The 23,286-nt window shown below is 43.6% G+C and overlaps 1 protein-coding gene across 3 annotated transcripts in view; it reads left to right on the top strand.

Moving 5' to 3' along the window:
• The window catches only part of ube4b (ubiquitination factor E4B, UFD2 homolog (S. cerevisiae)), a 47,154-nt gene that overhangs the window by 11,444 nt on the left and 12,424 nt on the right, over window positions 1–23,286 (top strand). Inside the window, exons 6-22 of one of the 3 annotated variants that reach the window (XM_055892390.1) lie at window positions 481–706; window positions 2,368–2,808; window positions 4,757–4,776; window positions 4,822–5,050; window positions 6,524–6,665; window positions 8,360–8,460; window positions 10,620–10,734; window positions 10,984–11,067; window positions 11,742–11,798; window positions 12,587–12,703; window positions 17,269–17,367; window positions 17,465–17,578; window positions 17,847–18,045; window positions 19,497–19,635; window positions 21,020–21,119; window positions 21,459–21,586; window positions 22,072–22,170. In XM_055892390.1, coding sequence (XP_055748365.1) covers window positions 481–706; window positions 2,368–2,808; window positions 4,757–4,776; window positions 4,822–5,050; window positions 6,524–6,665; window positions 8,360–8,460; window positions 10,620–10,734; window positions 10,984–11,067; window positions 11,742–11,798; window positions 12,587–12,703; window positions 17,269–17,367; window positions 17,465–17,578; window positions 17,847–18,045; window positions 19,497–19,635; window positions 21,020–21,119; window positions 21,459–21,586; window positions 22,072–22,170 — 2,410 coding nt within the window. Of the gene's footprint in view, window positions 1–480; window positions 707–2,367; window positions 2,815–4,756; window positions 4,777–4,821; window positions 5,051–6,523; window positions 6,666–8,359; window positions 8,461–10,619; window positions 10,735–10,983; window positions 11,068–11,741; window positions 11,799–12,586; window positions 12,704–17,268; window positions 17,368–17,464; window positions 17,579–17,846; window positions 18,046–19,496; window positions 19,636–21,019; window positions 21,120–21,458; window positions 21,587–22,071; window positions 22,171–23,286 lie in introns of all 3 variants that reach the window. The other 2 variants (XM_055892391.1, XM_055892388.1) reach the window with 2 other exon arrangements.

Genomic DNA, 23,286 nt, shown 5'->3' with positions numbered 1-23,286 from the left:
CGCCTCCAACCCGGAAGCCAGCCGCACCAATGTGTCGGAGGAAACACCGTGTACCTGGCCCCCTTGGTTAGTGCGCACTGCGCCCGGCCCGCCACAGGAGTCGCTGGAGCGCGATGAGACAAGGATATCCCTACCGGCCAAACCCTCCCTAACCCGGACGACGCTATGGCAATTGTGCGTCGCCCCACGGACCTCCCGGTCGCGGCCGGCTGCGACAGAGCCTGGGCGCGAACCCAGAGACTCTGGTGGCGCAGCTAGTACTGCGATGCAGTGCCCTAGACCACTGCGCCACCCGGGAGGCCCTGTAATTGTTTTTTAAATCTTCTAACCCAATGTTTCTATTGAAATTTGAACAAAATATTTTTATTAAATACAAATCAGTTTGTGTAGTCAGTTTTTTTATACCATTTGAGAATTTGTTTACGAAACATACACACAAATGAAGTGTATGTTTTATAGGATTTCTCTTTCTCCTCCCAGTCTTCTCTGACTTCAAAGACCTGATTGGCCAGATCCTGATGGAGGTGCTCCTGATGTCCACCCAGTTGCACGTCCACAACCCCTTTGCCAGCCTGACTGCCACGTCCGAGCCAATTGCTGCTGCCAAATCTCTTGACCACCACCTGACGCTGATCCAGCCCTCCAGCCAGGGCAGCAGTCCCATGGCCCCCTGTGCAGGCTCGTTTGGGGCCAGCTCGTTGTCTAGGCAAGTACCCCTGTGACCCCACGACTAGCCCCCAGTCCTGGGTACACATAAACTCAGCAAAAAAAGAAACGTCCTCTCACTGTCAACTGCGTTTATTTTCAGCAAACTTAACGTGTAAATATTTGTATGAACATAACAAGATTCAACAACTGCGACATAAACTGAACAAGTTCCACAGACATGCGACTAACAGAAATTGAATAATGTGTCCCTGAACAAAGGGGGGGGTCAAAATCAAAAGTAACTGTCAGCATCTGGTGTGGCCACCAGCTGCATTAAGTACTGCAGTGCATCTCCTCATGGACTGCACCAGATTTGCCAGTTCTTGTTGTGAGATGTTACCCCACTCTTCCACCAAGGCACCTGCAGGTTTCTGGACATTTCTGGGGGGAATGGCCCTAGCCCTCACCCTCCGATCCAACAGGTCCCAGACGTGCTCAATGGGATTGAGATCCGGGCTCTTCGCTGGCCATGGCAGAACACTGACATTACTGTCTTGAAGGAAATCACGCACAGAACAAGCAGTATGGCTGGTGGCATTGTCATGCTGAGGGTCATGTCAGGATGAGCCTGCATGAGGGAGGAGGATGTCTTCCCTGTAATGCACAGCGTTGAGATTGCCTGCAATGAAAGCAAGCTCAGTCCGATGATGCTGTGACTCACCGCCCCAGACCATGATGGACCCTCCACCTTCAAATCGATCTCGCTCTGGAGTATAGGCCTCGGTGTAACGCTCATTCCTTCGACGATAAACGCGAATCCGACCATCACCCCTAGTGAGACAAAATCGCGACTCGTCAACAGGCCTACAAGCCCTCAGTCCAGCCTCTCTCAGCCTATTGCGGACAGTCTGAGCACTGATGGAGTGATTGTGCGTTCCTGGTGTAACTCGGGCCGTTGTTGCCATCCTGTACCTGTTCGGATGTACTGATCCTGTGCAGGTGTTGTTACACGTGGTCTGCCACTGCGAGGACGATCTGCTGTCCGTCCTGTCTCCATGTAGCGCTGTCTTAGGCGTCTCACAGTACGGACATTGCAATTTATTGCCCTGGCCACATCTGCAGTCCTCAGGCCTCCTTGCAGCATGCCTAAGGCAAGTTCACGCAGATGAGCAGGGACCCTGGGCATCTTTCTTTTGGTGATTTTCAGCGTCAGTAGAAAGGCCTCTTTAGTGTCCTAAGTTTTCATAACTGTGACCTAAATTGCCTACTGTCTGTAGTTGTTAGTGTCTTAACAACTGTTCCACGGGTGCATGTTTATACATTTTTCTATGGTTCATTGAACAAGCATGGGAAACAGTGTTTAAACCCATAACTTCACAGATCTTCATTTTAATTTTGATTTTTACTAATTATATTTGAAAGACAGGGCCCTGAAAAACGACGTTTCTTTATTTGCTGAGTTCGGTAGGGTTGTGTCCAAAATGGCATCCATCACAGCTAGCGTCCAATGGAATTCCTACATTGAAATTGACAGATGGAATTGTTCCCTTTTTTGTGTGATTTAGGCCTAGCCAATGTTGTCTATTTCTAACTGGCACTCATGGTATCATTGTCTTTTTTTATTCCGTTTTATATACCTAGTTATTTGACTGTTGATAAGATTGTAAAAAAGGAAGATGTAGCCCATTTGTCAACCCATTTGTTTTGCGATGTTCACAGCCTGTACGGGTGTAGTCCGCACTCGCTGGCTTTGAATGCAGCCAGGATGATCTCCCCACCTCTCACCACCCCCACCAGCCCATCCCTGCATCCAATGGTAGCCCCAAGTCCCCCTTCCATGGCCAACCCCCCTAGGCTCTCTCTCAACCTCCCTTCCGCCCCTCTGCCCATCTCCCAGCGCTACCGGCCCTACTCTGTCACCTCTCCCTTGGGGATCTCCACCCCCCCTAGCCCCAGACTGGCTAGCCTCCCTGGCCCTATCACTGAAGGTCCCCCGGTACCGCCCATCATTCTGGCCCCGGCCCCACCACTACCAACTAGCCCCCAGTCGGTTCCCCTCCCCTCCACTAGTCCTCATCGGCCCACCTCCATGCCCCTCCCTCTGGTACCCCCCTCACCCAGATCAGCCGCCCGAGGAGCTGCCCTCGCCACCCGGATCCCGTCTAGGTACCTCCTCAACCACGTGTAACAGAGTGACGTGCAACAAGCTACTTACTAAAACATTAACCCTACCTCCAGCCTCAGCTCCATGGCAAAATGTGTAGAATCACAGGAAATTTGCTTTAAAACTGCAACATTTTCTCTCCATTGCTTGGCAAAAGTTATATAATTGCAGGAAATTAGCTTTTAAACAAAAATATTTGCTCCGCTCCATTGAGAAATTTGTAAAATTGCAAGAAATTCGCATTAAAAAAAAATCCCTATACTGCCAAGTTGGTGTCCCAATTTTTTTTGCAGTGCTGATGAGCTGACCGCGCTCATTGACATGCCCTGTGTCACGCCCACCATCTAAACCCCTTTTGATCCAGAAAAACCCCTGCACATTTGGCCTACATGATAATGGGCTAGTTGTGTAGGCCTATTGCTTGACTTATTATGGACATGCTGTATATGGGTGGTGTTTTGCACATAATTCCCAACCACAAACCAACTCCAATGCCCTGATGATTTTCACAATTTACAGTCATCCTCTTTTTAAAATATATAAATGTATTATTATAATAATAATAATATACAGGTTTGGACACCTACTCGTTCAAGGGTCTTTATTTTTACTATTTTCTATATTGTGGAATAATAGAGAAGATGTCAAAACTATGAAATAACACATGTGGAATCATGAAGTAACCAAAAAAGTGTTAAACAAATCTAAATATATTTGAGATTCTTCAAAGGAGCCACCCTTTGCCTTGATGACAGCTTTGCACACTCTTGGCATTCTCTCAAACAGCTTCATGAGGTAGTCACCTGGAATGCATTTCAATTAAATGCTTCACAGAGTTGAAGTAACAGCCACATCTCAAAATCCACTGTTCAGAGGACACTGCGTGAATCAGGCCTTCATGGTTGAATTGTTGAAAAGAAACCACTACTAAAGGACAACAATAAGAAGAAAAGACTTGGTTGAGCCAAGAAACACGAACAATGGAAATTAGACCGGTGTAAACCTGTCCTGATAAGTCCAAATTTGAGATTTTTGGTTCCAACCGCTGTGTCTTTGTGAGACGCAGAGTAGGTGAGCGGATAATCTCTGCATGTGTGGTTCGCACCATGAAGCATGGAGGTGTGGGGGTGCTTTGCTGGTGACACTGTCTGTGATTTATTTACAATTCAAGGCACACTTAACCAGCATGGCTACCTCACCATTCTGCAGTGATACGCCATCCCATCTGGTTTGGGCTTAGTGGGACGATAATTTGTTTTTCAGCAGGACAATGACCCAACACACCTCCAGGCTGTGTAAGGGGTATTTGACCAAGAAGGAGAGTGATGGAGTGCTGCATCAGATGACCTGGCCTCCACAATCACCTGACCTCAACACAATTGAGATGGTTTGGGATGAGTTGGACTGCAGAGTGAAGGAAAATCAGCTAACAAGTGCTCAGCATATATGGAAACTTCTTGAAGACTGTTGGAAAAGCATTCCTCTTGAAGCTGGTTGAGAGTAACTTTTAACGTGTGCAAAGCTGTCATCAAGGCAAAGGGTGGCTACTTTGAAAAATGTCATATAAAATATATTTTGATTTGTTTTACACTTTTTTGGTTTCTACATGATTCCATGTGTGTTTTCATAGTTTTGATGTCTTTACTATTATTCCACAATGTAGAAAAGAGTAAAAATAAAGAAAAACCCTGGAATGAGTAGGTGTCCAAACTTTTGATTGGTAGTGTGTGTATATATATATATATATATAAAATTCAGAAAGACCTTTTGCTTGCCAATGCATTGCTTGTCCTGCATGTTTTTTTGTGAATCTCATAGTTGTGGTACTCTGACAATGTTGTCTGTAGGAGCCTGTGTGTCCTCGGTGTATCTTCAGATAAAATGTATTAATGGACATGTGACAAGGTCAGCACTAGGAGAGTAGTCTGGTGTTTTATTCCACAGTGAATCACAACCAGGGTTCAGCTGATGTCAGAGGGAGGGCGAACTAGTCCTTTCCTCAGTGTTAGATCTTCTTTCCCTATCCCATCCTCTCCTATCTATGACCCATGCGTCTCTATTTTTCCATCTGTCTCCCCATCCTCCTCCTTTATCCCTCGTTCCTCTTTTCCTCCCTCTCTACGCCAGCCCCCTATCCCTCCTGTTCTTCGCCCTCTCTGATATGTCTCAGGACAACAGCGACGAAGAGCCTGAGGATGAGCAGGAGGAAGATTTTACGCAGGTCCAGTTTGGGTCCAGGTATACACCGCTGCACGGCGTGTGTTCAGTAGACTCACCGGCATGCTTCAGCAGTTTGTCAAGTCTAGCCACTAACAGCAGAGTCTGCATTTCACAATTGCCCCCTATTCCTTACGTAGTGCTCAAATTTTGGCCATCAAAAGTAGTGCGCTATAAACGTAATGTAGTGCCATTTGGTACGCAGACAGTGTTTCACCATTGCGTCTCTGCTGCTGCAGGAACAGGCTGAGAAACGTAGAGCCTGTAGACTAGGGGTGTCAAATAATAATTTGACTCAAACCACCCGCATGTTTGACGCCCTGCTGTAGACTCTGGCAGCTTTACTACCTCAACTGTTGTAGTTGATGCAGAAGTAAATTTCAGTACAGATCGAGGCAGGGTGCTTATCCTTTTGGTACTGCGAAGAGTCTGAATGGCAGTTCTGTAAATCGAAAATAAATATTTGCTTGCAAAAATATTGAGAATTCATTATGACTAGGCTACCACTGCAGTAGGAGAATATCTGGTTCTCAAGCACTATGATCCTTCTACATCAGCATCATGAGTTTGGGCCAGGATTGTAGTTTCCCAGTGAGTTAGGCCTGTCATGTACTGTAGCTAAGATGTCCAATTTCTCTAACTAAATTTGTAATATGAGGAAAGGACCCAAAGTGAAGGAGTTTAGACTGTCAACACCAGGTAAATAACCCTTGCAAGTGTGTGTTGAAGCCACTGTTTCACTTTTCTGAAAACAATCTTAAGGTAAAATCCAAAGACAACTGGTTTAATTGTGTCTTCCGATGGTTTCTGTTGCTACAAATGCTGCTTGCTGCAGCCCGGATAAACAATTTGGTTGAAAACTTGCATTTTCAGTCTCCACTAAAAATCTTTGTTGAGTAGCTTTGGGCAGAAGACTTCTCCACAATATTCCTGCGGACAGATGCTGTTAATCTGCTCACAGGTTACCCACTGGTCTGTCTTCGAAAACAGCACTAACAATGCATTAACTTAGACTCCAGTGAACCCTTGGGTGTGATCTCTGGAGAATCCGTTACCTGGGTTGTGTTCATCAGGCATCAATTGCAAAAATGTGACAAACTAAGAGAGCGGGAGCGAGACACTAGCTGGAGTTGTCCAATAAGAAACAAACTATTTTGTTTTCCTTGGCAAAATGTGGCAAAGTTTTGCCTGCCCTAATGAACACGACCCCGCTTCAAACTGCTATTGAGTGAGATTATTGGAAGAGTTTTGTAAAATCTGAGGGTGTTTAGTTATATTTCAGACTCAAGAAATGTTTTGTCAATGCCGAAACGCTGCCTTGCTATACTCTCGCTAACGTTTTACATTTTATTTCAGGGGAACTGAAAGAGTCGCTTATTTACAGCATTTGTCCACAGGGCTTCTTTCTAAAGGTGCCCTGGTTCTGCTCTCCTGTCCTCCTGTTACATTTTGACTTTCTTTCCCATTTGTTTTCCACTCCATCTCTCTGTGTAGTCTGGGTGTGTCCGGAGGGGGAATGGCCTGGGAATCCTGCGGTGACCGGTTCACCATCGAAGCGTGCAAGGAGACAGAGATGCTCAACTACCTCATCGAGCGCTTTGACAGTGTGGGCATGGAGGAAAGGAAGGCGCCCAAGGTAAACTGGAAACGCTGTTACGAAACATGGCTGCCCACCAGAGGTTTGACCCGTATCTACTCATTTGGAATCTTTGTCCTTTTTAAAATGGCAGCTAAAAACCTAATTCAGAAACACCATTGTAACAGTGTCCCCAAACAATACTTACCTTCCAGCTATGCTTAGTGTGGCCTCTGGTTGTAACAAATGCCCTGGGAGGAGGCAAAGTAAAATGTGCCATTCGCAATACTTTATTTTTTGTGATCACATTTTTGTTATTTATAGTAGACATGGACATAAACTTGAACAAAACACCTTATTGAATTCAAAAAGCCCGACCACAATAACGCTCACAATAGCTACGTTTTCATCCAATTGGCGACAGATTTTCATTATAATATTCAAAAATCTGGGTAAAGATGTTTTTTTTCGACAAACTGATTTGTTGTGGATAAATATCTGTGATGACGCAGTGCACACAAAATGTACATTTTCGCTTAAGTTTTCACATACCAAATACAAATCTGTAGTTCCATGTGTTCTATCACATTTTCAACTCCGATAGTTTTGTAACAAACATTTGCCTTAAATACCAAATGTGCCTACTCTGGTCTTGGCACGTGTGCTCTAGCTAACAGCTCACAGATACAGTGCGGGTAGGCTAGTTTACTTGATGAGATTATTATGGTTAAGAGCAAAACTAGTTTACTTGTCAAACGGCTGTCAAGCATTGTTCATCATGTCACCAGAATAAGACTCAATATTTATTGAAAAGGTGCATCAAGCTCATCACAGTGCACTTTCATTACACTGTGAAGTTAATAATTTCATCTGTAGCCTAATAAACTGCATATTTTACTGAGTCATAGTGGGAGTACTACACACACCATATCATTATGTGACTCCAAGTTTATTTCAATATGATGGTTATTATATCACCATTTGTGCTTAAAGGTGTTTCCACCGATATTTCTCACTTTCAGGATCTTTTCATGGCTGTTAATTTGTGGCATATCTTTACATTCATTTAACTTTAAACAAGGCACACCTGTTAATTGAAATGCATTCCAGGTGACTACCTCATGAAGCTGGTTGAGAGAATGCCAAGCGTGTGCAAAACTGTCATCAATGCAAAGGGTGTTTACTTTGAAGAATCAAAAAATATATATATATTTTGACACTTTTTTGGTTACTACATGATTCCATATATGTTATTTGATAGTTTTGATATCTTCACTATTATTCTACAATGTAGAAAATAGTAAAAAGAAACACCCTTGAATGAGTACGTATGCCCAAACAGCTTGATGCCAAAACATTGTCAACAAATATATATTGACATAAATGTGTAAAAAAAAAAATAAGATATTTAATGCTGAAACTCTCATATTAAACACCAATGTTATTCACTAAGTTGATGGTTTACATTTATGATCATGGTTTACAAGTTTGTCATTTTATTCTGTTTTAAAATTGTCTTATTTAATTATTTCATATGTGATAAGGCCACAGAGGGCCTGAGATAATTAGACACCAATGATAATCAGAAGGTCCCAAAAGGGACACTAGATGTCTTCATAGATTACAAAAAATCCTTTAACAATACCAAAATTCTGGTAGTTTACTGTTAAACTTTGAATGTTTCCAGTAATATACCCTCCCTTTGCAGCCCTAGTCACCACGCTTAACTTGTTCTTCTCTCTCTGTCTTCTCAGATTTGCAGCCACCCCAGTGTCAGCCAGCTCCTCAGCAACATACGCTCGCAGTGTATTTCCCACGCCGTTCTTGTCCTTCAGGGTGCCCTCACGCAGCCCAGGTCTGCCTGACACCTTCCTGTCACCTCTCACAATACTGTGGTCCTAATACAGTATTATTCTGTGTACATCAGTGTTTCCCCTACTGTAGGATAGGAGTGTCTAGATCACTTAAACTCAACTCTAGACCTTGAAGCCAGTTCCACTACTTTTTTTTTCATTGTTCCCATCTAATCGGGGACTGATTTTAGACCTGGGACACCAGGTGTGTGCAATTAATTCAGGTAGAACAGAACCAGCAGGCACCAGACCTTGTAGGGTAAGAGTTTAATTCCCCTGGTCTAGATGTTTAGCGCTGTTGCCCCTTGCCTACATATTTATTATTTAAATTCATAACAATTAAATGCAATTAGTAAAAAAAAAAAATTAAGGCCAAATATTCACCCATGGACACATGAAAGAAAGCAGTAATGAACATGTCAATTGACAATTGTGATGCCAGAAAGCCTGGATGTTGCTTTCACCTTGCTTTCACCTTGCTTTAAACTAGGGAAAAGACTGGTGTACGTGTTTTCGTTCTTTTTTTCTGCATTCTCGGTACCCCTAGCAGGAGCTACTAATCTATCACCATAGCAACCCTATCACCATAGCGACTCATCTATTTCTCCTGAAGTTCATGTCCACATTATTTTGCCATATCATTCACACCTTTGCTACCCACACTCTAGCATCTGGTACACCATTACAATGTGTTCGGAAAGTATTCAGAACCCTTGCCTTTTTCCACATTTTGTTATGTTACAGCCTTATTCTAAAATTTATTAAATATATCTTATTTTTATCAATCTACAAACAAGACCTTATAATGACGTAATGAAAACAGGTTTTAAGACATTATTTATTTTTGTATGAATTTGCAAAAATAACGTAGTTGTCCGTAGAGCTCTGAGACAGGATTGTGTCGAGGCACAGCTCTGGGGAAGGGTACCAAAACATTTCTGCAGCATTTGAAGGTCCCCAAGAACACAGTGGCCCTCATCATTCTTAAATGGAATAAGTTTGGAATCACCAAGACACATCCTAGAGGTGGCCTTCCGGCCAAACTCGATGGTCACTCTGACAGAGCTCCAGAGTTCCTCTGTGTGGATGGGAAAACCATGCAGAAGGGCAAACATATCGGCAGCACTCCATCAATCAGGCCTTTATGGTAGAGTTTCCAGACGGAAGCCATTCCTCAGTAAAAGGCACATGACAGCCCACTTGGAGTTTGCTAAAAGGCATCAAAAGGACTGACCATGAGAAACAAGATTAAAGTTGGAACTCTTTGGCCTGAATGCAAAGCGTCACATTTGGAGGAAACCTGGCACCATCCCTACGGTGAAGCATGGTGGTGGCAGCATCATGTTGTGGGGTTGTTTTTCAGCGGTAGGGAATGGGAGACTAGTCAGGATCGAGGAAAAGATGAACTGAGCAAAGTACAGAGATCCTTGATGAAAACCTGCTCCATAGCACTCAGGACCTCATACTGGGGTGACAGTTCACCTTCCAACAGGACAATGACCCAAAGCACACAGCCAAGTCAATGCAGGAGTGGCTTCGGGACAAGTCTCAATATCCGTGGCCCAGCCAGAGCCCGGACTTGAACCCCATCATTCATCTCTGGAGAGACCTGAAAATAGCTGTGCAGCGACGCTCACGAACCAACCTGCCAGAGCTTGAGAGGATCTGCAGAGAAGAAGTTGAGAAACACCACATATACATGTGTGCCAAACCTGTGGCCTTATACCCAAGACGACTGGAGGCTCTAATCGCTGCCAAAGGTGGTTTAACAAAGGACTCAGTGAAGGGTTTGGATGTAAATGTGATATTTCTGTTAGAAAAAAAACTGTTTTTGCTTTGTCATTATGTGGTATTGTGTGTAAATTGAGAGGGGGGAACTACAATTTAATCAATTTTAGAATAAAGCTGTCATGGAAAAAGTTGAGGGGCCTGAATACTTTCCGAATGCACTCCTGTATGCACTCTTGACGTTTCCTCTCACCGTTCTCTGTATCTGTTAGTATGCATCCTCTGCCACTGCAGAATGCAATAATATTGTCAAAATACAAGTGTGTTCCTTCAGTACACTGTTTGCTTTCAAAATAGAATAGCCAGGTGACAGTCCAGATATATTGTCTGTGTTGTGAGTAAAAGCCATCCTCCTCCCCGCTCCTCCACTCAGGAGTCCTCTGCAGCAGTCCCTGCTGGTACCCTACATGCTGTGCCGTAACCTGCCGTATGGCTTTATCCAGGAGCTGGCCCGCATTACCTACCAGGAGGAGGAGGTCTTCAGACAGGTGGGGTAGACCCAGACAGGCAGACTGACTCACAAACAGAAATAGAAATACACCAATGGTTTTATTAGTCTGACAATGAAATGGTAAATTCTAAAACATTTGAAAATTTGCTCAGTTAAAATTAACATCCATGTGAAATGGGAATAAAAGTTATTGTAGTAAGTTGTCCTGTACATTTCACCATGTAAATTTTCAGCTGTATCGACTAACGCCATCCTCAAAATTGCTCACCTGTTGTCTGTATTTCAGATCTTTGTTCCGATCCTTCAAGGGCTGGGTCTGGCTGTGAAAGAATGTTCCTTTGACAGTGACAACTTCAAATTCCCCCTGATGGTAAGGTGGCAACGGAGAAGTAATGTGTGCTTGTGGTGCAGGCTTAGTGTGTGTCCCAAATGGCTCCTAATTCCCTATGTAGTGCACTACTTTTGACCAGGGTCCCTAGGGCAATGTCTAGGGAGTAGGGAGCCATTCGGGACGTTGTCTTAATGTGGTCTTTTAGATGCTGGCTCGCAGCCGGTGACTGAGCCTGTCTAACTTATAGGGGGGCAGTTCGAGATGTAAAATGGATTGACTTGAGGCTGAATCTCTGCTAGCGTGATGAGCCTATCAACCTTCAGCTAACCTTTAGGCTCCAACCATAGATATAGATTTACTAGAATGGGTATTTCCCATTTAAAATCAATGTTTCTGTGGTTTGGTGGACCAGTGGCCATATTGAGGGTACTCGTGTGTTCCAGACAAATTGCAGTGCTCTGAGGGGCTTTACCTGTTCTAGGAATTCTATTTTTCTATGGCTACAACTACTCCAACTGAAGGCTGGCTAACATGATTGGACATTTTTAACTCGTGTTGTCATGCCTGTCATAAGATGACTTTGGGTGTTTGTTTGTTTTTACACCAGGGGACTGAAGCCTATGGTCATTTCACAGTCAATGGTCAATGTTATTAGGCTAATTCTGATGGCTGTTCATTTAACGTTCACTTACGGCGTGTTTTGTTTTCTACAGGCATTAGCTGAGCTATGTGAAATCAAGTTTGGGAAGACTCACCCCATGTGCAATTTGGTGAGTGTGCTGGAAGAGATGGAGCCATCTTTCCTGTGTCTTTCTTGCTCTATTACTGAGGTTGCGAACAATCTCCTCCAGTGCACCTTGTAGTCCATGGTGTTGATTCGTTCTTCTCCTAAACTGATACCACTGTAAACTCGAGCACACTTAATGTTGTGAAATCTGTTGTGAATGTATTGTAATGTTCAAACACTTATAACTGCCTTAATTTTGCTGGACCCCAGGAAGAGTAGCTGTTGCCTTGGCAGCAGCTAATGGGGACCCATAATAAATACATCAAAACACTTTCACAAGCCTTTCCCCCGATTAGACCAACTACAGACAGTAGATGAAAAACATTGTTTTCCATTGGCACCATAGAAAGAAGTAGTTATTTTTCTAGCACTGGATAAGTCTCAAAAGGCACCCTATTCCCAATATAGTGTACCATTTTTGACTAGTTCCCATACTGCTTCAGTTAAAAGTAGTGCACTGAACATGGTGCCATGTGGGTCGCATCCACTGTCTTATGTGAAGCGTTCTGCTCGACTCAGCCGGCCCACTTTACAGAAGCAGGGAAGAATTTGGCTTGGTTATTTTATTTATGACAGGTTTGTCTAGCTCACATTTTCGAGGAATGGGAAGACAACAAGGATGCGTCCCAATTGGACACTATACCCTTTAAAGTGCACTACTTTTCACTAGGTCCCAGTGGTACTGGTGACTTCTTTAAGCAAGTATGGCTTAGTAATTTAATGCTCACCTTATGTATGTGCCTGTCTAAACTAAAGTGTTTGTGTGTCCAGATGACGTCTCTGCCCCTGTGGTGTCCTAAGTCTCTGAGCCCGGGGACTGGCCGAGAGGTCCAGAGACTCTCCTTCCTGGGAGCCTTCTTCAGCCTGTCGGTCTTTGCAGAGGATGACGTAAGTAATAGGAATAGGGTGAAGTTACCCCTAGACACTGATGCTGGGTCAGTTTAACATTTTCCATACTAATGCAATCAGGAATTCAAACAGTGTGTGTGGGAGGGGAGAGTGTCAGTGTAGTGTGTGTTGGTAGAGTCTAGTGAGTTTGCAAGGGAGTCACTGCAAAACAGTTTAAGATAAATAAATAAATAATAAAGGGGTTAAATGTAAATTGTCCGGGTTGCCATTAGAGTAACTGTAAAGAATTTATGGGTGCAGAAGCTGTTCAGGTGCCTTTTGTTCCCAGACTTTGTGCTCTGGTACGTCTTGCCATGCGGTAGCAGAGAGAACATCCATGACTTGGATGGCTGGAGTCTGACAATATTTTAGGGCCTTCTGCTGACACTACCTGGTATAGAGGTCTGGGCCGTACGTACTACTCTCTGTAGCACCTTGCGGTTGGATGCTGAGCAGTTGACAAACCAAGCGGTGATGCAGCCTGTCAAGATGCTCTCGATGGTGCAGCTGTAGAACTTTTTGAGGATCTGGGGACCTATGCCAAATCTTTTCAGTCTCCTGAGGGGGAACAGGCTTTGTCGTGCCCTCTTCACGACTGTCTTGGTGTGTTTGGACCATGATAGTTCGTTGGTGATGTGGACACCAAGGAACTTGAAGATCTCAACCTGCTCCACTGCAGCCCCGTTGATGAGAGTAGGGGCCTGTTTGGCCCGCCTTTTCCTGTAATCCACGATCATCTCATTTGTCTTGATCACATTAAGGGAGAGGTTGTTGTCCTGGCACCACACTTCCTGTTCTCTGACCTCCTCACTATAGGCTGTCTCATTGTTGTCGGTGATCAGGCCTACCACTGTTGTCATGAGCAAACTTAATGATGGTGTTGGCCACACAGTCGTGGGTGAACAGGGAGTACAGGAGGGGACTAAGCACGCACCCCTGAGGGGCCCCTGTGTTGAGGATCAGCGTGACAGACGTGTTGTTGCCTACCCTTACCATCTGGGGGCGGCCCGTCAGGAAGTCCAGGATCCAGTTTTAGAGGGAGGTGTTTACTCCCAGGGTCCTTAGCTTATTGATGAGCTTCGTGGGAACTATGGTGTTGAACGCTGAGCTGTAGTCAATGAACGCTGAGCTGTAGTCAATGAACAGCATTCTCACGTAGGTGTTCCTTTTGCCCAGGTGGGAAAGGGCAGTGTGGAGTGCTATAGAGATTGCATTATCTGGATCTAATGGGGCGGTATGCAAATTGGAGTGGGTCTAGGGTATCTGGGAAGATGCTGTTGACGTGAGCCATGACCAGCCTTTCAAAGCACTTCATGGGTACAGACATGAGTGCTACGGGGCGGTAATCATTTAGGCAGGTTACCTTCGCTTCCTTGGGCACAGGGACTATGGTGGTCTGCTTGAAGCATGTAGGTATTACAGACTCAGTCAGGGAGAGGCTGAACATGTAAGTGATGACACTTGCCAACAGGTCAGTGCATGCTCTGATTATGCTTCCTGGTAATCTGTCTGGCCCTGCTGCCTTGTGAATGTTGATCTGTTTTTAAAGGTGTTGCTCACATCGGATACGGAGAGCATGATCACACAGTTGTCTGGAACAGCTGGTCTCACGCATGGTTCAGTGTTGCTTGCCTCAAAGCGGGCATAGAAGGCATTTAGCTTGTCTGGTAGGCTTGCATCACTGGGCAGCTCTCGGCTTGGTTTCCCTTTGTAATCTGTGATAATTTTTAATCCTTGCCTCATCCGACAAGTGTCGGAGCCGATGAAGTAGGATTCAATCTTATTTGTGTTTTGTCTTTTTGCCTGTTTGATGGTTTGTCAGAGGACGTAGCAGGATTTCTTATACGTGTCCAGATTGATGTCCTGCTCCTTGAAAGCAGCAGCTCTACATTTTAGTCACTAAAAAGCAGACGCTCTTAATCAATTAGGGCACATCAACAGTTTATTTTTTTCTTCCTCTAGTCGGCTCATGGATTTGAACCAGCGACTGGTAACTAGCCCAATGCTCTTAACTGCTAGGCTACCTGCCGCCGTATAACCTTTAGCTCAGTGTGGATGTTGCCTGTAATCCATGGCTTTTGGTTGGGATATGTACGTATGGTCGTCGATGCACTTATTAATGAAGCCGGTGACTACTGTGGTAAATTCATCAATGCTATCGGATTAATCCCTGAACATATTCCATCCAGTCTAGGCTAGCAAAACAGTTCTGGAGCTTAGCATCCTATTCATCGGACCACTTCTGTATTGAGCTCGTCACTGGTACTTTACTGTTTTGAGTTTTTGCTTGTAAACAGGAATCAGGAGGATAGAGTTATGGCCCCAATTGCCAAATGGAGGGCGGGGGAGTGCTTTGTATGCGGCTGTGTGTGAAGTCAAGGTGATCTAGAGTTTTTATCCCTGTAGTTACACAGGTGACATGCTGGTAGAAATTAGGTCAATCGGATTTCAGTTTTCCTGCATTAAAATCACGGGACACTAGGAGTGCCACCTCTGTATGAGCATTTTCTTATTTGCTTATGGCCCTATATAGCTCGTTGAATACGGTCTTTGTGCCAGTATTGGTTTGTGGTAGTAAATAGACAGCCTTGAAAAATACAGATAAACTCTTGGTGAATGGTAGGGTCTACGGCTCATAATGAGGTATTCTAACTCAAGCGAGCAGCACCTCGAGACTTTCTTAATATTAGAGATGCGCACCAGCTGTTGTTAATGGATGCACCTGCACCCAATCTTACCGGACATTGCTGTTCTGTCCTGCCGATGCATAGTAAAAACCAACTAGATGTATATTATCCTTGTTCAGCCATGACTCCAAGAAGCATAGTATATTAGAGTAAATATCCCGTTGATAGGATATTCTCGAACGGAGCTTGTCCAGTTTATTCTCCAGCAATTCACATTCACCAATAGAACAGAAGGTAGATACAATTGTATTAATTTGTCGCCGTCGTCTCATCAGGGTGCCCGTGCGCCGTTCTGTCTAGCTCTATCTTCTCTGCCTTCGAGTGTTGGGGATTAGGGCCTAGTCCAGGATAATCAGTGTCTTTCTCCTCTGACGAAGTAGAAGTCCTCGTCCAACTCGAGCTTAGTGATAGCTGTTCTGATGTCCAGAAGATCTTTTCAGGCATAGAAAACAATGTTGGAAACACAATGTCATTTATTTTTAATTTTTTAGATCAGTTCAAAAAAATACACAACATGGCACAATTAGGAGCCTGTAAAACGGCCTCCATTCCAACCGGCGCCATTCACTTGATGGTTCTGGAGAAATGTACTACTCTCAAATTCATACAGAGCTATGGATGCAAGAACCAACAAACCATGAGATCAAAATGAGTTTTTGAAGCTATACAGTGTTTGTTTACAATTACATTGTTATCAAACAATGGATTTAAATAAGCTTGTTTGGGCCCCCCGATTGTGCAGCGGTCTAAGGCACTACATCGCAGTGCTAGAGGCGTTACTACAGACCCGGGTTCATTCCGGGCTGTTCCGCAACCGGCCGTGGCTGGGAGTCGCGTAGGACGGCGCACAATTGACCATCAGGTTCTTGGTCACCTCCCTGTCCAAGGCCCTTCTCCCCTGATTGCTCAGTATGGCCGGGCGGACAGCTCTAGGAAGGGTCTTGGTGGTTCCAAACTTCTTCCATTTAAGAATGATGTAGGCAACTGTGTTCTTGGGGACCTTCAATGCAGAAATGTTTGGGTATCCTTCCCCAAATCTGTGCCTAGACTCAATCCAGTCTCGGAGCTCTACGGACAATTCCTTCAACCTCATGGCTTGGTTTTTGGTCTGACATGCACTGTCAACTATGGGACCTTAAATAGACAGGAGTGTGCCTTTCCAAATCATATCCAATAAGTTTAATTTACCACAGGTGGAACCCAATGAAGTTGTAGAAACATCTCAAGGATGATCAATGGAAACGAGATGCACCTGAGCTGAATTTTGAGTCTCATAGCAAAGGGTCTGAATGCTTACGTAAATAGGGTATTTTTGTTTTAATGAATTTGCCAAGATTTCTAAAAACCTGTTTTTGCTTTGTCATTATGGAGTATTGTGTGTAGATTGATGAACAATTAATTTAATGTATCAAAATGTGGAATAAGTCAAGGGGTCTGAATACTTTCCTAATGCGCTGTATATCAATAAATGTTAACTCCCAAAATGTATGGACTTTAAAGTTAGATTGTGGGAGGGGAAGCTCATCCTAGATCTCTACCTAGAACAAACCACCTTGGTGGTGAGTAATGTAACTTGTGTGAATCAATGCAATGTGGCCTTATGGGCTGAAAAGCAAGAGGAATATAGCCCATCAGCATATCTTGTCCCCGGGATTTTTTTGATTTTGCTTAATGTTAAATGTTTTTCTGGTGTTACCTAGTGTATTGCTGTAGTTTAGCTTACAAAATTATTCACCAAAAGCTCACAGAACTACAATATGACTTCAGTGCTTAGCATTGACAAGTCTATATCAAATTGCATCCAGAATTATGTTGGCATTAGATTACTTTAACCAGCAAAGAAATTACTTCATTTGTTTGGGGTCTTTTCCCCCTCAGTCCAAAGTTGGTGACAAGTACTTCTCGGGCCCTGCGATCACCACAGAGAACACTCGCGTGGTCAGTCAATCCCTGCAGCACTACCTGGAGTCAGCCCGGGTAAGTCCTGCCCTACTGGGTCTATCATGGCTTGTCATTTGCCCAAGTATGCTTCCCTCAATTTGGCATGACAATTATTTTTTGTATTCTTTGTCAGGGTGAAATGTTTAAAATCCTCCACAACATCCTCCTGAATGGAGAGACCAGAGAGGTAGCTCTCAACTATATGGCAGCTCTGGTCAACCGCAATGTGAAGAAAGCCCAGATGCAGGTAAAGTGATCTTATCCTATATTCATTAATCTAGGACATGTCTGAATCGAGGGTTTCTAATGTGACCATTTCAAGCTAGAATGTCTGGCCTCAAAGTCTGAATAGACCCAATGCTATTCTAGCACAGTCTCCCCTCTCCCAACCTTTCCTGTTAGAACAGTGAAAGACTATCTGGAAAAGTGGGACTGCCCCACTCCTTAAATAACAAAAAATGAATTGAGCTTTTCTTTTTGTCATATCTTCCCTTTCTCCCCTCATCCTTTCGCAGACGGACGACAAGCTGGTGTCCACGGACGGCTTCATGATCAACTTCCTGTCGGTGCTGCAGCAGCTCAGCATGAAGATCAAGCTGGAGACGGTGGACCCCTATTATATCTTCCACCCGCACTGCCGCCTGCATGTCAGCCCCGAGGAGACCCGGCTCAAGGCCACCATGGAAGAGCTCAAGACCTGGCTGGCCGAGATGTGTGAGTGGACACCGTAGATAATATAACAGAGCCTCTATGCATTCGATTGGAACAATTTGTCTGCCCTTTATCTATGAGGACACCACCATCGACGTCATAATATTAACAACAATGACGATAATGAGTAATGTATTATGTTGAGCACACCTAGGTTAATGTGGTATTTGTTTTCTTTCAAATGCTTAAGCTGGAGTGTCACCAGGATGGGGTTAGCACTTTTGGGACTATTCCATTGGTTCTTTTGTGCCAGACAAGCTCAATCAAATGCAGTTAAAGTATGGGTGGTTTAGTTGCAATTATCAACTGAACTTTCATAGTGCATCTTTAAAGTTGCTTTGTGTGCGTCCTGAACATATTCACACAGAAATGTTAGTTGTCAATCTATTATTCACATTGAAAGCAGGTCTGATAAGCGGTAGATCTGTTCTATGTGCACTGTTTCTATGCTTCCTCAAGTTAAATTTTTGTTTACTTTTAGCAACCAGGCAATGGCGGAGTGATTGCTACATATTCAGTGTTGCCCCGCCGCTGCTAAATCGTTGCCGCCACTCCCAAAAAAAATGTTTTTGCTGAGACACACTTTTAAAGGGATAGTGCGAGATTTTGCCAATGAAGCCCTTTTTCTACTTACCTAGAGTCAGATGAACTCATGGATACCCTTTTTATGTCTCTGCGTGCAGTTTGAAGTAAGTTTCTAACTAGCATTACCACCAATGGAAGTCTATGCGAACAGCTAGTATGCCTGTGAAGCTACCTTAAACTTCCTTCAAACTGCATGTAGAGCAGTGTTTCCTCTGGAAAAATGTGTAGCAGTGGGGGAAAAGGTCGCGGAGGGGATGGCGTTTTTGAGGTAGGGTGTCATTTTACCACAACTGTAACCCTACAATTGACCCATGTTACATTTAGCCCCACTCTTCCGTATGCGCTCGCAGAGAACTGTGGAGCTGGTAACGTGCTTAACCATGCCGCTGCTAAAAACTACATTGCGACTAATTAGTTACTACTTCTACTGAAGGCTACGATCAACTATTTATAAAAGTCACTCCCTTTACTACACCAACCTACATTTTTCAACACTAACCAACTTTTAAACTTCTTCCACTAGATTCACCATCATATTTCACTCCCAAAATGATAGCCAAATCTTTTCTGATTCTTTGAGTAAGTGTAGTAGTCTGAGTCTGGTTGTATGTGATCTAGTAGTCTATCAAAGTAATAAAACCAGATATTTGTATATATTTAACGTTGACTATATTTCACTAAAGTAAAATGTTTCACACTTCAACTACCACAAAAATACTTTTAAAGATCTGAAGGAGGTCACTGTTATTTCATGGAAAATTACAAAATTACCATCTAGTTATTTATTGTTATTAGTATTACCTGCCAAATTGACAAACTGGATGTGCCATTCACCTACCTGAAAGTTTCCTAATTGTTTTTGTTGACAGACAACGACCCCTCTAAGTTCTCTGAGCCCAAGTTCCCCACAGAGTGTTTCTTTCTGACGCTGCACACCCACCACCTGTCCATCCTACCGGGCTGCCGACGCTACATCCGCAGGCTGAGGGCCATCCGCGAGCTCAACAGGTACACGTACACTCACACACACGAGGACAAGTTGCCATTTTCAGCCCGACAGGGCCCGATGTTACATAATAGCAATCTATATTTTCAAAAGCATGTGAGGCTCGTGTTCATATTTCACAACCTCTGCAGGCTTTTGGTGTTGCCTATAGCAAAATGATACACCTCATTTAAGCTACGTTATTACATGCTAAATGTTTATGATCAGTGACAGATGAGTAGAAGAATAGATGAGCTACCACCTCCACTTATTTACCCCAGCCAGAGATCAATTAACCATATATTCAGTAAAACAAAGTCACATTGATTGATTATCAGGCTTTTGGTCAGGAGTATAGGCTACTATGGAATTGAAGAGCAAAATCCCCTTAAGCTACATAACATGCTAGCAAAATGATCTGATCGGTGCTGATGTACACTGAACAAAAAGATAAACACAATGCCATAGATGTTTTAAGGGAGTGTGCAATTGGGATGCTGAGTGCAGGAATGTCCTCCAGAGCTGTTGCCAGAGAATTGAATGTTAATTTTTCTACCATAAGCCGCCTCCAACATAGTTTTAGAGAATTTGTCAGTACGTCAAACCGACCTCACAACTGCCGACCACGTGTAACCACGCCAGCCCAGGACCTCCACATCCGGCTTCTTCACCTTGCCTATAACCTATTCCAATATTTGAGTTATTCAGTTGATCAAAGCTAGGGGCTAAGGTGAGTTTTCCCCTCTCATCGCATTTCTAAGACGAGGGTTGTTTCTTAGTCTCCTCACTTCACTGCTGCCCACCTCCACCGCATTGTTCTCAACACCAGTTTAAATCAATATGCGGTTTTCTAGAAATACTGCATTTTTTGGTGGGTTCGGGCTCATTACATTTCTGTGATGTTGGACCAGGCTTGGGGCTTCAGCTCACCAGGCTTGGGTAAGACCGGACTCCAATTTTCTGACCCAATGACAACTCTACATGGGACCATAGAATTTTGATGTCCATCTCAAGAAAGGAGTTTTCATAGAGATTTGGCTTCCAAGTTCCAAAAAGAAATTGGCTTTGGTTTTTTAAAACTTGTACTAAATGTAATTTGGTGGTCTCCAACCAGTGAAATACCAAAATGTAAATGTGTTCATACATTAGTGAGGAGCTCATTGTTAAATTTCATTGGTGATCATTTGATACATTATTGGCCTATGAGCGGAGATGATTTCATTGTGTTAAGGTGTGTATGTAGTGTATTAGTGAGTATATGAAGGCTGGATTATATTCTCTTGGTTCCCAAAGTTAAGAACATTGACTTAAACAGGGCGCGACAAGCTGAAGTTGCATGTTTTTGTTATCCGTTGTGAGATGTTTTGAATACTTATGAATGCGACCCTGTTTTGTTTGGCATGGCAGGACCGTGGAGGAGCTGAAGAACAGTGAGAGCCAGTGGAAGGACTCTCCGCTGGCCAGCCGTCACCGAGAGATGCTAAAGAGATGCAAAACCCAGCTCAAGGTTCGCTAAGACGTTTTTCTTTAATTATTATTTTTTAAATCTCTACCCACCGTTTTCAGGCTGATAGGACTTAATCCACTCATCTGCTTGTGTTCTGCTTGTCATACGTAATAATGTTTTGGTAAATTTGAAGTGTAGAAACTTGATTTCCTGTTCCAATCCCGTGTCATAGTTTGTTTTCCGAATCATCCGTTTTGGTTAATTTCTTAGATAAAAAAAAAATAATAATAATGAAATTAGTGTTGTGAACAAGAAAATAATTAATTTCAACTCGTGTCATGAGTTAAGGACTATATTCACCAGAAACCCTTCTATCTTTGTGATCTTTGGCCCTGACAGAAACTGGTGCGCTCCAAAGCCTGTGCCGACGCGGGGCTTCTGGATGAGAACCTTTTACGCAGATGTCTGCAGTTCTACAGTATGGTCATTCAGCTCATCCTACGCATGGTGGATCCCGCCTACCCACAGTAAGACACTCTGCCACAACCAGGAAATGTTTTAATGCTGCAATATGAGTTCTTAGCCTACTTTATGTCATATCTGTCATAATTAAAGGGATGGTGTGAGCTTTTAGCAATTAAGCCCTTTTTCTACCTAACCAGTCAGATGAATTCATCGAGACCATGTTTGTCTCTGCATGCAGTTTGAAGGAAGTTGAAGGTAGTTTTGCAAACCAGTCATTGTCCTAAAGCTAGTTACCAATTACGCTAGCTCTAGTTAGCAACTGCCTTAATACTCCACACAGGCATAAAAATGTTATCCATGGGTAAGTAGAAAAAGGGCTTAGTTTCCAAAATCTCACACAATCCCTTTAAACTGAGGGATGCAACTTTTTTACTAAACTGATAATATTATTTAAATGTTTATTAGATTCATCTTTGTTATTGTTTGTATTGTTTGACATGCATGAAGTGGATCAAAAACTCATATTCCTTCCTCCCCTTTGTTGCAGCATGAGTCTACCGCTGAATCCGGAGATTCCCAAAAGCTTTGCTGCTCTGCCGGAGTTTTACATTGAAGATGTGGCCGAGTTCCTACTTTTTGTTGTGCAGTAAGTCGACAGATCGAATGTAATTGCATAGTACAAGGCCAGACAAATACCCAAGAGTGGCATTGTTGGTGTCCATTTACCCTGTTTAACTTAAATCAAATTATTAGTTCCGTCTTTTATAAATTTCTTGGAGAATTGTTTCCTAAAATGTTAACTTCAAAGGGATGTGGCATGAGTAGGGCCAAGAGGATTTCCTGACCATGTGACCCGACCTGGAGAAACTCGTGGCTCTCTCCATTCTCTTTCCTTTATTAATAAATACATGAGGAGGACCATCCTCCTCTTCATCCCTGGACAAGCTTCCTCTTTGAGTTTTTCTCAATTACTCTCCCCCTTGATTCTTGCGTACGCTCCCCTCGCCTTTTTCTTAAGCGCATTGCAGGAGAGGATCCAAGGTCCCCTTCCCTCTAACCTTCTCCACCAATGCGTTTTGAGGAGGTGGCGAGCAGAGAGGTAGCGAGGAATCAAGGAAAGATTAATTGGTTTTAACAACCCCCCTCCCAAATGTCTGGTAACACAATATGTATTAAAGGGGGTAGACCTGCTGAGAAATTGTACACTGAACAAAAATATAAACGTAATATTCAAGAATTTCACAGTTCATATAATTGAACATGACTGGGAATGCAGATATGCTTCTGTTGGTCACAGATACCTTTCAAAAACATTAAGGGTGTGGATCAGAAAACCAGTTAGTATCTGGCGTGGCCACCATTTGCCTCATGCAGCGCGACACATCTCCTTCGTATAGAGTTGATCAGGCTGTTGATTGTGGCCTGTGGAATGTTGTCCCACTCTTCAATGGCTGTGCAAAGTTGCTGGATATTGGCGGGAACTGGAACATGCTGTTGTACACATCGATCCAGAGCATCCCAAACAGGCTCAATGGGTGACATGTCTGGTGAGTCTGCAGGCCATCGAAGAACTGACATTTTCAGCTTCCAGAAATTGTGTCCAGATTCTTGCGACATGGGGCCGTGCATCATCATGCTGAAACATGAGGTGATGGCAGCGGATGAATTTCATCACGGTGTCTCTGCATTCAAATTGACATTGATAAAATGCAATTGTGTTCATTGTCCGTAGCTTATGCATGCCCATACCATAACCCCACCG

Source organism: Salvelinus fontinalis, chromosome 31 (assembly GCF_029448725.1).
Source record: "Salvelinus fontinalis isolate EN_2023a chromosome 31, ASM2944872v1, whole genome shotgun sequence".
NCBI classification, from domain to species: domain Eukaryota; kingdom Metazoa; phylum Chordata; class Actinopteri; order Salmoniformes; family Salmonidae; genus Salvelinus; species Salvelinus fontinalis.
Note: the sequence above shows the minus strand (reverse complement) of the source record. Positions and strands in the feature narration are given on the sequence as shown.